General features: G+C 43.4%; 1 protein-coding gene across 1 annotated transcript in view; it reads right to left on the bottom strand.

Annotated features, from left to right (window-relative positions):
- Positions 1-414: 414 nt before the first annotated feature.
- Positions 415-15425, bottom strand: part of edar (ectodysplasin A receptor) — a gene marked incomplete at both ends in the record, with an annotated part of 20420 nt that continues 5409 nt past the window's right edge. Inside the window, 9 exons of the mRNA XM_080839481.1 lie at positions 415-764; positions 1836-1896; positions 2350-2536; positions 4344-4416; positions 6340-6414; positions 6612-6737; positions 6883-6963; positions 11481-11566; positions 15410-15425. The exon at positions 15410-15425 is cut by the window's right edge and continues 166 nt beyond it. Coding sequence (XP_080695607.1) covers positions 415-764; positions 1836-1896; positions 2350-2536; positions 4344-4416; positions 6340-6414; positions 6612-6737; positions 6883-6963; positions 11481-11566; positions 15410-15425 — 1055 coding nt within the window. The remainder of the gene's footprint in view (positions 765-1835; positions 1897-2349; positions 2537-4343; positions 4417-6339; positions 6415-6611; positions 6738-6882; positions 6964-11480; positions 11567-15409) is intronic.

Raw genomic sequence — 15425 nt, 5'->3', positions numbered from 1 at the left:
ATAAAACAACCAAAACAGAGAGAGAAAGAAACAACTGACAACTTTAAAAAAAAAAAAAAAAAAAAAAAAGTAAAAAGAAAAATACTAAATAACACAAATCCAAACTGGACTTCATGATTCATCTCAGGCCCGGGCTGTTCTCGGTCCCCTTAATGAGTTCAGTAACGTGCTGTTGGTCCCAGCCTGCTGTGCACTGAGAGGCAGAGAGGGAAAACAACAGGCAGGCGGGCTGGCGGGCGGGCGGGCGGGCGGGCTGGCAGGCAACGTGTGAGGGGACGAGTCTCCGTATGCACGCCTGTCTCTCTGTGTCTCTGCCAGGGAAGCCTGCTGGTATTCTTCATGTGAAGCGGAGCTGTTTAAGAGGTGGGGTGGGGGGGGGGGGGGGGGGGGGGGACAGGAGGACAGGAGAGGTTCTTACACGCTGGCACAGCGGGACGAGAGAGTGGGGCCCACGGGACTGTGGGGTACCCCCCCCTCCTGCCCTCCCCCGCCGAGCAGGTCTATGCAGAGGGACTCCACGGCGTCCAGGCGCTCGATCAGCACCAGCTTGGTGAGCAGGTCGGGGATGCTGTAGCCGGCGGTGCTGATGCGGTCGAACAGCTGCATGCCGTCCGTCATGCCCCCGATCTCGTCGCGCTTCAAGCCGAAGCTCTCGGCCAGGTGCCGCCACGTCTTCACCACGGCCTTGTCTGTGTTGTAGGTGGAGCTGAGCATGCGGCTGGTCTTCTCCAGACAGTCGAAGGGCAGCTCCGTGGGACTCAGACCTGGCAGGGCAGGTGAAGGGACAGGTCATTTGAGATTCATAGTTAATAAGGATATGCCATAGTCAATAATTCAATCTTATTTATACCTAGTATAAATGTTACTCTTATTTGTCTCTAACTAGCATGAGTTTCCAATATATGGTATAACACTATATACTATCACAGGGCAGGAGGAAGATGCTCTGGTCAAAGTGTGTGGAGGTTTATGCTTTCAAATATGGACATTTGGGCCCAGAGTTAAACTTATTGTTAGATTATTTAATTGACTTTTTATTACAAGACTTCAGGTAGAACAACAGAGCATGAATACAATTTCTTATAACATACTAACATCTTTCATGGTTTATTTAAGGTACTTTATAGAATAGAATAAAGTATTATTTAATTTCTTAATAGACGTGTAAGAGACCTAGAAACAAGTTGTTTGACACTAGTATAATTAATATAACTTTTTTTCCCCCATTTCTTCTCTGCTTTTAAAAGGGAAGAGCTACTTTTGACCTACGCCAGTGCAGAAGGAATCCATTTTGTTGTTATAACAGAGAGCAGAAAGGCACACAAACATGAGGCACGGCAGTGGAAACGCTCATATCCAAACAGCTTGCCTCATTTGGTCAGTGTTAATGTATTCAAGAGAGATACAAGATGCGTGACAGATGGTCTGAGATCAGTTTGGGGTGGAAGCGCCTCTTCCACAGTTCCAGATGCAGCTGAACGTGCTGCTCACTATTTCTCTCCTTCCTCTTCTCTAACTCACTCACTCTTTATCTCCTTCTCTCCCCCCTCACTCACTCACTCTTTCTCTCCTTCCTCTTCTCTCACTCTCTCACTCTTTCTCTCCTTCTCTCTATCTCTCTCCTGCAGTCAAAGCACAGACTTATTGCCTATGAGCTCAGTTTTATAGGCATGCGTTGCGCTTAGGAAACCTTTCTTAGCGCACATCGTTAAGCTACCAGGCTGGTGCTGCTTTGTGCCTGATATTGTTCAAGCTCGTCCCATTGAGTAGGAGCTGCAGGGGGGGACAAAGCACTTGTCTGTTTGGGCTCCAGGTAGGGAGAAAACACCACTTACCCTCAGCAACACTGCAGGCCTTTGTGTAGAGATCCAAGATTTTTTTCCTTCGACTCTGAATCTGCGGGTACAGTGACAAACAAGAAGTCAGCCTGAGTCAGGAAATATGACCTCTCTGTCTCCACAGCTTATGAATATTAAAACAAAATGGTAGTTTACACCTTAGAGGATGACGTAGAAGCAACAGAGAAGTAAAAAGTGGAGATAGCAGAAGTTAAGCCATCAAATCTACTGACTTATTCATTTTACATTTACATTTACATTTACATTTACATTTACATTTTCTTTTACATTTAGCAGATGCTTTTGTCCAAAGCGACGTACAAGGGAGAGAACAGTCAAGCTAAGAGCAATAAAACCTGGTGTTTATTCCAGTACATTTTCTAAAAAACAAGGCTGCTCTACACCAAAGAATATGAAGTCAGGCCATTTGAAATCTGAACGGACAGTTCCTGGCATACGGTCTGAGTGGCTCACCCCGGTGGCCTTGTTGTTGTTTGTTATTGTTTCTTACCCCGGTGGCCTTGTTGTTGTTGTTATTGTTGCAGATGGTGGTGGCCGAGCAGGTCTTCTCCCGGGTGAGATGCACCAGAGACAGCAGGCAGAGGTCCGAGGCTCCCTGCTTCTCCTGGGCGGCCTCCTCGTCACTGTCAATGCTGCGGCTCAACAGCTGCTCGTTCTCAGAGGACGCGTCGTTCTCACTAAGGACAACAGGACAGGACAACAGAGCACGTGAGCATGTTGAGTGCTTAGGAACTAAGGTTTAACTGCAGAGGTTTAACTTTAGAGCCTGTACCTATATGTGACTCTGCACTTTTAGCACTTGTTGATGTTTAAGATTGTATAACTTATTTATGAATATTTATGTTTACTTAGTTTTAGGAAATGTCTTGTCTTATCTGTTCTGCCTGTGCACCTTTACTGTATATGTTTCACCGTGGGAGAGTGGGAAACGTCCTATCGATTCCTTTGTATGTCTTGACATATTAAGTTATTTGCATTTGACTTTGATATGTCAGGTTTAACTGCAGAGCCTGTACCTATATGATCTTCTATTAGCACACTACTGTAATATGTTCTCTTGTGATGGTTTGGTAGACATTTACCTATGCACCTTGGTTCCTGATTTTTTTTTTCAACATCACCACCACCTTAGGTAACCTTCCTTTGGCATATTACACAGCCTGCAGAACAATTGCCCCCTCTGACTATTTCTGGTAAAAGCACCTTGTTGACAAAGGGTGCTCAGAGATGCTCACAGAATGTCATTGTTTCTAAGACATATAATACCTGCTCTGACTTGGCAACCACCACACTGAATTAGCACATCCTCTGGCATGCATGCATGCGCTGCTCAGCCACACTATTCCCCCTGCCCTGACTGCTGGGGGATGGGGCTTCACCATCACACTCTAGTCCTGAGAGCAGGGGTCTCAAACTCAAATTACCCGGGGGCCGACGAGCGTCCAGTCTGGTCATTGGGGGGCCAGATTTTTACGGTAAAAGTTGGGGTGGCCCATTTAAATCTATGAAACTTTCAAATTATTTTTTTTTAATCAATGGACCTTTGTGGGCCGTATAAAATCGATTGGCGGGCCGGAATTGGCCCCCCGGGCCTGAATTTGAGACCCTATAGTCTGACTAGAGGTTCAGAGAGGGCTGTGGAGACAGACCTGTGCTTCTGGAGTAAGTGCAGTTGTGAAGGCTAAACTAGTTCTAGAACTGAAACACATGACGTGCAGCTTCACTCGATATGTAAGACTATCCTGATGTGTGTGTCAAGCCCCTCATGAGAGTTCATCTGTTCTCATGCCTAGTGTGTGTAACAGAGAATAAACCCTCATTGTCTGGTTGAAGATGGGTCAAGGAGAGGAGCTGGCTCTCCCCCTACTTCTCCTCAAGACAGGTGAAAAAAAGAAGGAAAGGGTTTAGGGGCAAAGAGCTGTCATCCTCCAAAGAAGTGCTGTTTTCACCTGGTTGTTTGGTTCAGGCAGCTCATAATTATAACTCCCTCAATTATGTTTGTGTAAATGAACATCTCTCCATGAAACCCCAGGCTTCAGGGCGCGTTCGTGCTCAACTACCTCATCACTCCCAAAGCCGCATAATGTTTCCAGACAAGAAAAGAAAAAAAAGAAACTCCAAGTGACTCCATTGGTTTTCCATGCCATGCTCATTCAAGGGGGTACATACACACACACACACACACAAAACCATTCCAGAACTGCCTACGCCACGAAAAAGAGCCAGCAGCTAGTCTCAACTGCTAGAACTTGCCCTGTGGTGACTTAATTACCGGCAGATCCTGAGCAGAAAACCAGATAAAAATCATGTCTTTGAGGCCTTCGTTCAAGTTTCAACACAGTGTGCATGTCCTGTCTTTGTTGTCACGTTTAGATTCATTCCCGATGTATGGAGAATAATGCAAAGCTAAGTTAAACCATTAATATAATGATCTTTTAATTACCTATAAAGGTAAAGGCTTTCACATCACAGTGCAGTTCTTACCTTTTCACCGTCTTGGGAGGAGTAGGCTTGAGCTTATCGAATTCATCCTTCTCCGAGAATATCACAACATTTTCTGAAAAAAAAATTGAATTGAATTTTTTTTTTATTACTTTGATTGTAATCCATGTCATACCAAATCAACATGGAATTAATCGTTAGCTGCAAAAGTTCCTTCATTTTTATTTTCTCATGTGCACTCACTATTCTCCTACCCTCCTGTGGAATGCTCACAACCAAACAACACCAGTCTCTCCTCTGCTCTGTTCTGTTATGGTAAATAAATAAAGTCATGAAATGGTAACTATGATGTCTCTCTTAATAAATGTCAAGGATCTAATCCCCTCCAAGGCCACAATGAGAAACAAGTCCGCCACCTACGCTAGTCATGAGATGTTTTGTTGGACGGCCTCACAGAAGCCTGGCCCACACTGGTAGAAGGATTTGAAGTGATGGCATTCATTGGAGAAATCAGTTCAAGGTGCTCTCAGCTATACAGCTACTGTCCATCAAACTGAGTCCTGACGTAGAAACTTAATTAGGTGCTTTCAAAGAGAAGACAGCTGCTCTTGTATGCACAGATACCAAGGAGCATATTTCTGGCAGTAGACTGTTAGGCTTTTATCAGTCATTTAGTGGGCGAGCCTCTCCAACTCCAAACTAATAGCACCACTGACATTACACACTTGAGGGTGGCCTTTATACGAATGAAACACCAAAACCATTTCAGGATCATGGTGCAGCCGGAGGAATCCTCTATTTGTCTTTCCTATTGAGTCTGGGCTGGCATTATCCAAACACCTCTGAAGGCTGAATCACCTTTCTTGAGAAACAGTCCAGGTGGAAGAGATGATTTGACAACATGAGATTCTATAATTGGACCAAAACCTGCGAGCTGACAACAGGGCCTCTGCATAACTAATGCTGTTTGACAAGCGTGGGAGAAATGATTGATGCTGGTCTCAGACCTGATGAAAAGTGAATTCCTGTGCAGCGGTACATGTTAATACACTCGCTATAGCTTCCCTAGCGCCAGCCATGTGTGAATATGTGAAGCCTAGGCGGCTGATAACTATGACGAAGCGTTAGAGCTGGCTCTCAGACCTCAGGGATGGCGTGCATAGAAGTTACATTTACATTAACATTTAGTCATTTAGCAGACGCTTTTGTCCAAAGAGAGAACAGTCAAGCTAAGAGCAATAAAACCTGGTGTAACAATAAATACTGCTTTTTTTTTTCAAGAAATACGACATAGAAAGAAAAAGAAGTGCGGGACTGTCACTGCTTAAGTGCAAGTTAAGCCAAGGTGCCAGTTAGGAAGGGAGGTGCTCTCTGAAGAGTTGGGTCTTCAAGAGCTTCTTGAAGGTAGAGAGGGACGCCCCTGCTCTGGTAGTGCTAGGCAGTTCGTTCCACCAACGTGGAACTACAACTGAGAAATAGTCTGGATTGCCGTGCTTGCACAGGCGGCAGTGCCAGACGCCGCTCACTAGATGAGCACAGCGTACTGGGTGTAAAGTTATTGCCTAGATTTGACTTCAAATAGATCAAATCAACTTAAGTGATGATCAGTTGATTCAGCGTAATCTTTTGTAAGCGGCACATTTATGCGCTCTCTTGTTCAGCAACAATCTCATCCTCAAAATAGTAGATGAAGAATGCATTTCAGTGCATCTGAATACCCAAGCTTAATGACCCAATACACTTTAGAAGTAACTGTCAGTGTTAGGTTCCAGGCCCTGTTTTCTGAATCTAAATCCATTACACTGAGTCTGAACATCTATAGCCTAAAGCTACAGGTAAAACCTTAACTAAACATTCCAAGAGGTCTCGCTCACTTCACAAGAGGTATGTAGCCCACAAAACTGTCAGAAAACACCAGAGAATGGTGGTGCAGAACATCTGCTCTGCTCCCTCAGTGAAGTGGCAATACTTCGGTTATCACACTTATGTCTGAATTCAATGCTATCTGGAGCCCTTTCAGTCCGGAGAAGTTTCATACCTTGGACTTCCTTCTTCTCCTCTTGTTTGTTTGTCTGCGCCTCCACAGTTTTCACCATCTGGCCAGAGCAGCAGGCTAGAGGGGCGCGCACACACACACACACACACGCACGCACACACGCACACACACACACACACACAAACACACACAAGCCATGTAGTTATGCTATTTCTCCAGACGGTTTGTTGACATTATATAATAATAAGGGTGTTTCTTTGAGTGGGGGATTGTGAGAGCACATGTACAGAACCTGGTGTAATCTCTGTTCTTACCTTGTCCACTAGGCTTGGCTTTGAGGATATAGAACATGATGATCAGCACTATGGCGATGGCCATGATGAAGATGGTTGACATGGCGATGATGAGGGCTGTTGCTAGGTGACCTTGTCCAGTTGGATCTACAGCAAGAGGATACAACATTAATACACTCATGCATGCTGATTGACACTGCCATGGTACTTTTAACAATGGCCTCTGTAACAAACAACTAATAATTTCAGGTAGTCTTTAAAAAGAACAATGAGTTGGTATGTTTAAGCACACCTTTCTCCGGGTGTGGAAAAATGGTGGTACTGCTTGAAGACACGCTTTTACCCTGTCCTGGTTGCTTGGATGTGCGCATGCCTGCAATAAAAGAAACACACAAAGTCAGAAAACCATGAGTGCTTCATCATGACTGATTAGACTGTCACAACCACGAGTTAGTCTTTCTCCACTGTGGCCAGAGAGCATGGTGCAGCTTACACGCCCTCCGCTCACAAGAACCTCCAAAATGCCAAGCAAACTACAAGCATTCATAAAATCTGATTGGATGGTCTGCTGAGAACAATATTAAAACGTCCGTCAATGTGCCTTTCCATTTGTCATTTTTAAATATCTTAACATTTATGCGTCATAAATTTTAAATTTAATTTAGTTCTACTATGAATTTAGTCATCTCCTCTGGGACTGCTGGCTTCCTCAGGCTTCCCCTGCTGCAATGAACATGACTGTTGTCAGTGCTTGTTTAATAAGGCTCAATGGGATGTGATACGTGGTACTTTTTCACAAGTTTTTTTTAAATAGTTTTAAGTGTTCATTAAGGCGCAGTATGTCACTAGAGTCAACAGCTTGTGTTCCAGCTAGGACCATGCCAGCCATCTGTGCTGACCAGTTAGAAAGTGTCAGTGCTTGTTTAATAAGGCTCAATGGGATGTGATAGGTGGTACTTTTTTCACAAGTTTTTTTTTTGTGCCCAAATAGTTTTATGTGTTCATTAAGGCGCAGTATGTCACAAGAGTAAACAGCTTGTGTTCCAGCCAGGACCATGCCAGCCATCTGTGCTGACCAGCTACGTAGTGTGGGGCTTGGTCTATTTATTTCAGCAAACTTTTATTTGAGCTCAGGTGTTGACACTTGAAATGCAGAGCACCATGGCACCATGGCCCACTTAGAAAATGTAGCTTTTATGCACAAGGTTCCCAAACTAGAGGACAAGCATGGTCTGCTCACAGGCCTTTTTGTCTGTAGAATGTAACTTAGCACTTCATAACAGATTTAAGGGATTGAGAGAAGAAATGCCCGCTGAGGTAAAAGACGGACTGAGTGGTTATAATTATTCATTCACCAAGGACAGCTTTTGTTTAACATTGCTTTGAAATCTGCACTTGCGCCAACATTCTGCAGCTTTTCCACCAAAAACAATTGTAAGTCACTGTATATACTAGAAAACCACCCACGGTTCAAATCCCAAATTATGAGGTAGTTTGTTTGTGTGTGTATACATTTGCATGAATGTGTTTATGTACATAAACATGTGCATGCATGTGTTTCTGTGTGTGTGTGCGTGCAGGCGTGAGTGCGTGCATGGCATTGAGATTATCTCCAGGACATTGACTTTCTTTCCTTTAGTATGTGGTACTAATTGGCGTTGTAGGCAGCCACATTGCCAGGTAAGGCAGGACTACAGTAATGAAAACCCTTGTGAAACTGCTTTTCAATGGCTGTGCTGCTCATTTAAATCAGTTTGAGATCACTTTGTGTTTTGCACAGCTTGAAATCAGTTTGAGATCGCTTCGTGTTTTGCACCGCTTGAAAACAGTTTGAGATGGCTTCGTGTTTTGCACCGCTTGAAAACAGTTTGAGATCACTTAGTTCTTGGCACAGCTTGGAAGCTAATTTGGCACACTACTGACGCTGAGCTGTTACAAATCTGAAGAAGTCATTGTGGGTTCCTCTATCCACAGGCCACTCATTATTAGCAATTACTAATCTCATCCAACATCAAACTGCCTTGTGAATTCCCCCCCTGTCTGTCAGGTAAGCTTGTCAACACTTCTTAAAGACTTTTGGATCAGGGAGACGGTGGAAACAGAAGATACTGTGGCTAAAAACTGTGTTTATTTAGTTGAAGAGGCGGTAAGACCATATCAAGTCAATTTAGATCTGTTTCATTTACCTATTATCACTAATGTAAGATCTGTTGTATTTACCTCATTAATTACACATACACCCTTTAAATAAGCACAGAAAGACATTTGGTTTTCAAGAACACAAGAACAATGGAAAATGCTGTTAAGCAGCACATGTTTGTTTCGACTTTGTACATGGATTTATACTGTATAGCACATGCATAGATTTAAGGGCTAATTTAAATTTTAAGAACCTTTTTTAAAAAACTGCATAATGATTTAAGTGATACAGTCTAGGGGTAGTCAATTAAGATATGGTTTTAACAAATCCCACCAAAGCTAATTCAATTTGTCCTGTGACAAAGAATGCCTCGCAATTTTTCTTTACTCTTCAAAGGAAGTTAAATGGTCCTTTGATTCCATTTCAGTGTGATACTAAGTGACTGCCCTGAAAACGGAGAACCCCTACAAATGTGGCACGGCCACAACGCAGGCTAGTCTTATTGAAATCACCTGTGGCCATGCCACTGGATGGGAGGTCTGGAATACATTTGGAAGCAAGCTGGACAGAAACTCTGCGACTCACTAACAGAAGTAATATTGCAAGCAGCGGCATGTTAATAATCTTTTTATGCCCTCCAAACTTTTAATTATTAGACAACAAACTATGCTGTGAACTAGTATAATTTGCAGATTGCCTGGCAAGTGCTAGCCTGTCTTCACACAAAACAAGTAACTCCATGTTATGCTCTACATAGCTGTGACCTTGGTATTTCTGAGGCCCCCGCTCCACGTCTGTAATTAAAATCCTCTTAACTCCTCTTGCCATTGTCACCTCAATCATCCCCAAAGTGAAAAACAATTAAAGACGTGCTGAAAAATCCTTTTCTGTACACTCAGATGAACTCATCACCTTCCTGTCTAGTATAAAAAACTTAGATTTTTTATGGTTTAGCCATTAAGGTTACACCACAAAATATCAATCACATCCTTGTACAAAACAAGTTGTCAATACATGGCTGGGGTTTGATTGGTGAAGTGTTCCTTAATGATAGTAATACAAATGTGTAATTTGTGAGAGACAGAAAAAAAAATGTTCTTGTGGAAGTTTGTGAAGCCGCTACAATGTAAAATACAGCAGCTGTTTGCTGTTCGTCTCCATCTGCCATCTTTTTTTAATCTTACACGTTCACACAGATGAGGGCCCTGCTAACAATTACCAATGAGTCATTTTTGGGGACACCAGTGAATCTCTCACCAAATCCAGTCCTGGTACCTCTTCAGTCATTATAGACTTCAAGTAACTGTTTATATTCCCCTCAACACAGATTCGAAAATGTCAGAAGGAGGAGTTGCAGGATAATAGAAATCCACCATAGCGAGAGAGATGAATACATCAATTCTGGTAGTCTTTGTAGAGGAGGAAAGCAGCACATGTTGCTGGGATCAAGTTCCTCCTGCTGCCATTGCCTCCTCTAGACATGGGGACTATGCTACTCTTAAAGAGAGAGACGGACCCCTGCTCTAGTCCACTGGGACTGTGCTGCTCTTAAAGAGCGAGTGCTTCCCGTAGGAGACAGACCCCTGCTCTAGACATGGGGACTGTGCTACTCTTAAAGAGAGAGACGGACCCCTGCTCTAGTCCACTGGGACTGTGCTGCTCTTAAAGAGCGAGTGCTTCCCGTAGGAGACAGACCCCTGCTCTGTGTCACTGGGACTGTGCTACTCTTAAAGAGGGAGAAGACAGACCCCTGCTCTAGTCCACTGGGACTATGCTGCTCTTAAAGAGCGAGTGCTTCCCGTAGGAGACAGACCCCTGCTCTGTGTCACTGCAGCGTCTGTGGGTTTGTTCCATACACTCAGCTCTTCAGGTATGCAACGTAATCAGCAAGTCAATGATGTTATGAACGATCTGCCAAACACCAGACCGGAGCCAAAGAAAAAGAAAATAAATCTAGGAATATTCATCAACCAGAAACGTCACTGCTGATGGACTCCAGGCAGGGCCAGGTCCTCTCAGCATGTTGTATTGATGAGCAGCTATTGGTGTCATTAGGACTCTGGTTTGGGATTCTGGTGATGATTTCCGATGTTGGTTGAGTACTTCTGGCTCTGAGGGTTTTCTGGTTGGATCATGGCTGTGTGTGGCCCTGCCCATCTCTCCCTCTCCCTCTCCCTCTCCCTCTCTGATGAGGAGAGCCGCGCACATACATTCAGTTTCCAGACAAATGGAACCATTTATCATAATTGAGTATTTCTGCACCAGCAGAAAAGAAACAAGGCACGGAGAGTTTGTGTGCATGTTCCTGATAAAGGAGCGAGCACAAATCTATATCATTTCTCAGAGAGATATCCCAGAGCGTGTTACATGCTACATGTGGCGCGGTGAGAAGATTGTTAGACATATGATGATTTATGAATGAGGTTTCCTAACATGATCATGGATTGAAGCTCAGTACGGATGTGGAATGGTGACACTGTGAGGTGGGGGCGACAGTGGTACAGGAGGTAGAGAAGTCGTTTAGTAATCAGAAGGTTGCGAGTACGATTCCCTGTCGAAGCGTCCTTGAGCAAGACACTGAACCCCTTAATTGCTCCTGATGTGCAGTGTGCCATCAGTGCAAATGTAAAATGTGTATACATCCTTGTAAGTCGCTTTGGATAAAAGCGTCTGCTAAATGACTAAATGTAAATGTAAAATGTGTAGACTACCGCAGGAATACTGCAGTTTCGGTCTGGGTTTTTTCTTACACTCTTTAGTGTTCTTCGGAGCATTCGTACAGGAATGACACACCATCCCATAGATGTTCCGTGGTCGGTTCTCCAGGATGTAGTACCTGGAAGAAGAAAAAAAACCACACAATCTCAAAAGTGATCTTTTGACGGTAAAACATTGCTAATGAGCAGGTGTCATGTTGCACTTCAACACATTTGACAAATGTCTGATGCCAGCTGTATGTGATTAGCCCATATGATAAGTAGTTTTTTGGTATTCTCTCCTATCTCAGCATTCCTGTTCTTCCTGAAGCTCAGCCACCTGTCCCTCCATACGTGGCCCAGGACAGGATGGTAAGGAGAGGGCTTTTGTCAGCGGCAACAGGGCTCATAAATCTACATATCCTGGACTGTCACAGCCCCGTAACTCCATCAAAGAGGAAGGAGTTTTATGTTTGCTCATTGATCACCGCCGTTCCTTGAAAACAACCCAAGTGTCTTCTTTTTTTCATTTTGAGGAAGTACTAAAGCAGGACGTGAATCAGGATATTCAATTTCAGAGAGGAAAAAAGGGCTTTCCAACAGCTAAGGTCGAAAAGTTAATGCCTTCAATGCCGATCTCGTAAAAAAACGGGAAGGAATAATTTATAGCATCAAATCCATCTGCCCTCAGAGGCACACTGTAAGTAAAGCTAGGGCAATTAATCATAAGCCAGCAACTTGTTCCTACCCTGCTTCCAATATGTTAGGCCTATTAAGACTTCCTTTCAAGCCATGGTTTCTTTCCAAGTCACTGTGAGATCAGACTGATAAAACATACAAATGTTCAAAACCCAAAGGGACACAGCCCAAAGCCACCAGTGAGAAGGCTTATTGGGGAACAGAAGCTGGCGTTGGCGAGACAGAGATAGAGAAGAGATACAGAAGAGAGACAGAGAGATAGAGAAGAGATACAGAAGAGAGACACAGAGATAGAGAAGAGATACAGAAGCGAGACAGAGATAGAGAAGAGATACAGAGGCAAGACAGAGACACATTTCTATCAGACAACTACTGAACAAGAAATTCTCTACTGCCCACAGGATTCCAATGATCATTATACGCACAGTATTATGCCGTGAGGGATTTCATTCTTCCACTACTTCTTGCACTTTCAGACATGCAGACATGTGTGCTCACATATGCGCACGCTCACGCATGCACGCACGCACGCTCACGCATGCTCACGCACGCTCACGCACATCCGCACGCACATCCGCACGCACATCTGCACGGACGCACGCACACACACACTCACTTTACTTTACTTTAACTTGTGTGTAGGTTTACCAGAATGGATATAATAACGCAATCTAAGCCAAATAGCCATATCCCACACTGACCAACAGTCACTCAACTCAGCTCCCAAAAGAGCTCTGTGTTAGAACACTACAGAACCTCAAGTTCCACTCCCAAAAGAGCTCTGTGTTAGAACACTACAGAACCTCAAGTTCCACTCCCAAAAGAGCTCTGTGTTAGAACACTACACTACAGAACCTCAAGTTCCACTTCCAAAAGAGCTCTGTGTTACACCACTACAGAACTTCAAGTTCCACTCCCAAAAGAGCTCTGTGTTAAACCACTACAATACAGAACCTCAAGTTCCACTCCCAAAAGAGCTCTGTGTTAGAACACTACACTACAGAACCTCAAGTTCCACTCCCAAAAGAGCTCTGTGTTAGAACACTACAGAACCTCAAGTTCCACTCCCAAAAGAGCTCTGTGTTAGAACACTACAGAACCTCAAGTTCCACTCCCAAAAGAGCTCTGTGTTAGAACACTACACTACAGAACCTCAAGTTCCACTCCCAAAAGAGCTCTGTGTTAGAACACTACACTACAGAACCTCAAGTTCCACTCCCAAAAGAGTTCTGTGTTAAACCACTACAGAACCTCAAGTTCCACTCCCAAAAGAGCTCTGTGTTAAACCACTACACTGCAGAACCTCAAGTTCCACTCCCAAAAGAGCTCTGTGTTAGAACACTACACTACAGAACCTCAAGTTCCGGGCTACTGACCTGAGAGCTCAGAGGCACAGGGTTCCACAGACATGTCTGAAGCTGTCACAGTGTTCAGAACGAGGGGAGAAAGATGAAGAAACATTGAGTTTGCTTATTTAGTTAGCTTGAGGCCGAAAATAAATGGGCACACATGCCATGAGTGTTCTTTTGAAGTCATCTCATGTCTTTAAAATTAAACCAGAAATGAATCAGTCAATATCCTGTCTGAAATCAAGTGTGTTGTATATAACATCTCAGAGTGACTCAACCGGAATCTAGTCCACCAAATCGCACTGACTTGATTGATCTAAAGACAAACATTTTGTCACTCTAAAAACAAATTTTGGCTCAATCAGTACAGAACTTATTTTATTGGAGAGGGCCTTGAAATGATATATTAAATGCACCCCATAATGTCCTTTTTTGAAAAGCAGTATTTTTGTATATATTTACACCAGAGAGAATTGAAAACAGACCCTCCATTTTAAGTGTGTACAGCTTCAGAGCCCTTTCACATGCTGGGTCCATATCCACTGGCTGAGGACTGAGGAGAGTCAGGGTGGTTGGGGGGGGGGGGGGTGGGGGGGGATCAGAGGCTCCATTCAGCCCTGCAACAGCTTATTCTCTTCATTGTTTCCATGTCTTCCTTGGACACAATAGCAGATGGGCAGATGGGTGTTCAGGATGGTGCCATAGCCAGTCTCTCTGTGGGCGCCTCTGGGACTTATATGGTGTTATATGATGAGGTGGATCCTGGTGAGGGCGCTCAGAGCAGGGCTGTCCTGACTCGATTCTGTTTGTGCTGTTACAGACCTCAGCATACAGCATACAGCATACAGCATGCTTCACACTACACCCCCCGCCCCGTCTCCCTCCACATCTCTCCACTTGCCTGTTTCATTTTGTTCAAAATGGAGTTGTGGTTCTATTATGTAGTGGAGTTGTAGTTTTATTAGAACAATTGGGTTCTATCAAGTTATTTAGCTGTTTCTGATAGGACGAGAGACATTCCATGAGTTGGAATATCCCAGGACATCCCAAATCGGACTTTGCACAGCTAATAATAAATCACTCTGCGATGAAACATTCTATAGCGCGTTGATACAATTAAGGGATAACCGTTCATTCAAAGTTCTTATAATTCCAAATTCTATTATGAAGTGGCGTTGTGGTTCTTTTATGTAGTGGTGTTGCAGTTCTATTATGTAGTGGTGTTGCAGTTCTATTATGTAAAGGAGTTGTAGTTCTATTATATAGTGGTGTTGTAGTTCTATTATGTAGTGGAGTTGTAGCTCTATTATGTAGTGGAGTTGCAGTTCTATTATGTAGTGGAGTTGTGGTTCTATTATGTAGTGGTGTTGTGATCTATTTTGAAGTGGAGTTGTGTGTGGTTCTTTTATGTAGTGGAGTTGTAGTTCTATTATGTAGTGGTGTTGCAGTTCTATTATGTAGTGGTGTTGTAGTTCTATTATATAGTGGTGTTGTAGTTCTATTATGTAGTGGAGTTGTAGTTCTATTATATAGTGGTGTTGTAGTTCTATTATATAGTGGTGTTGCAGTTCTATTATGTAGTGGTGTTGTAGTTCTATTATATAGTGGTGTTGTAGTTCTATTATATAGTGGTGTTGCAGTTCTATTATGTAGTGGTGTTGTAGTTCTATTATATAGTGGTGTTGTAGTTCTATTATATAGTGGTGTTGCAGTTCTATTATGTAGTGGTGTTGTAGTTCTATTATATAGTGGTGTTGTAGTTCTATTATATAGTGGTGTTGCAGTTCTATTATGTAGTGGTGTTGCAGTTCTATTATATAGTGGTGTTGTAGTTCTATTATATAGTGGTGTTGCAGTTCTATTATGTAGTGGTGTTGTAGTTCTATTATATAGTGGTGTTGTAGTTCTATTATGTGGAGTTGTTTGGCTGCTCACCCTGGTAGGCATGGCC

Source organism: Sprattus sprattus, assembly GCF_963457725.1.
Source record: "Sprattus sprattus genome assembly, chromosome: 5".
Lineage (NCBI taxonomy): Eukaryota > Metazoa > Chordata > Actinopteri > Clupeiformes > Clupeidae > Sprattus > Sprattus sprattus.
The sequence above is the reverse complement of the archived record's forward strand: the minus strand, read 5'-3'. Positions and strand labels throughout refer to the sequence as shown.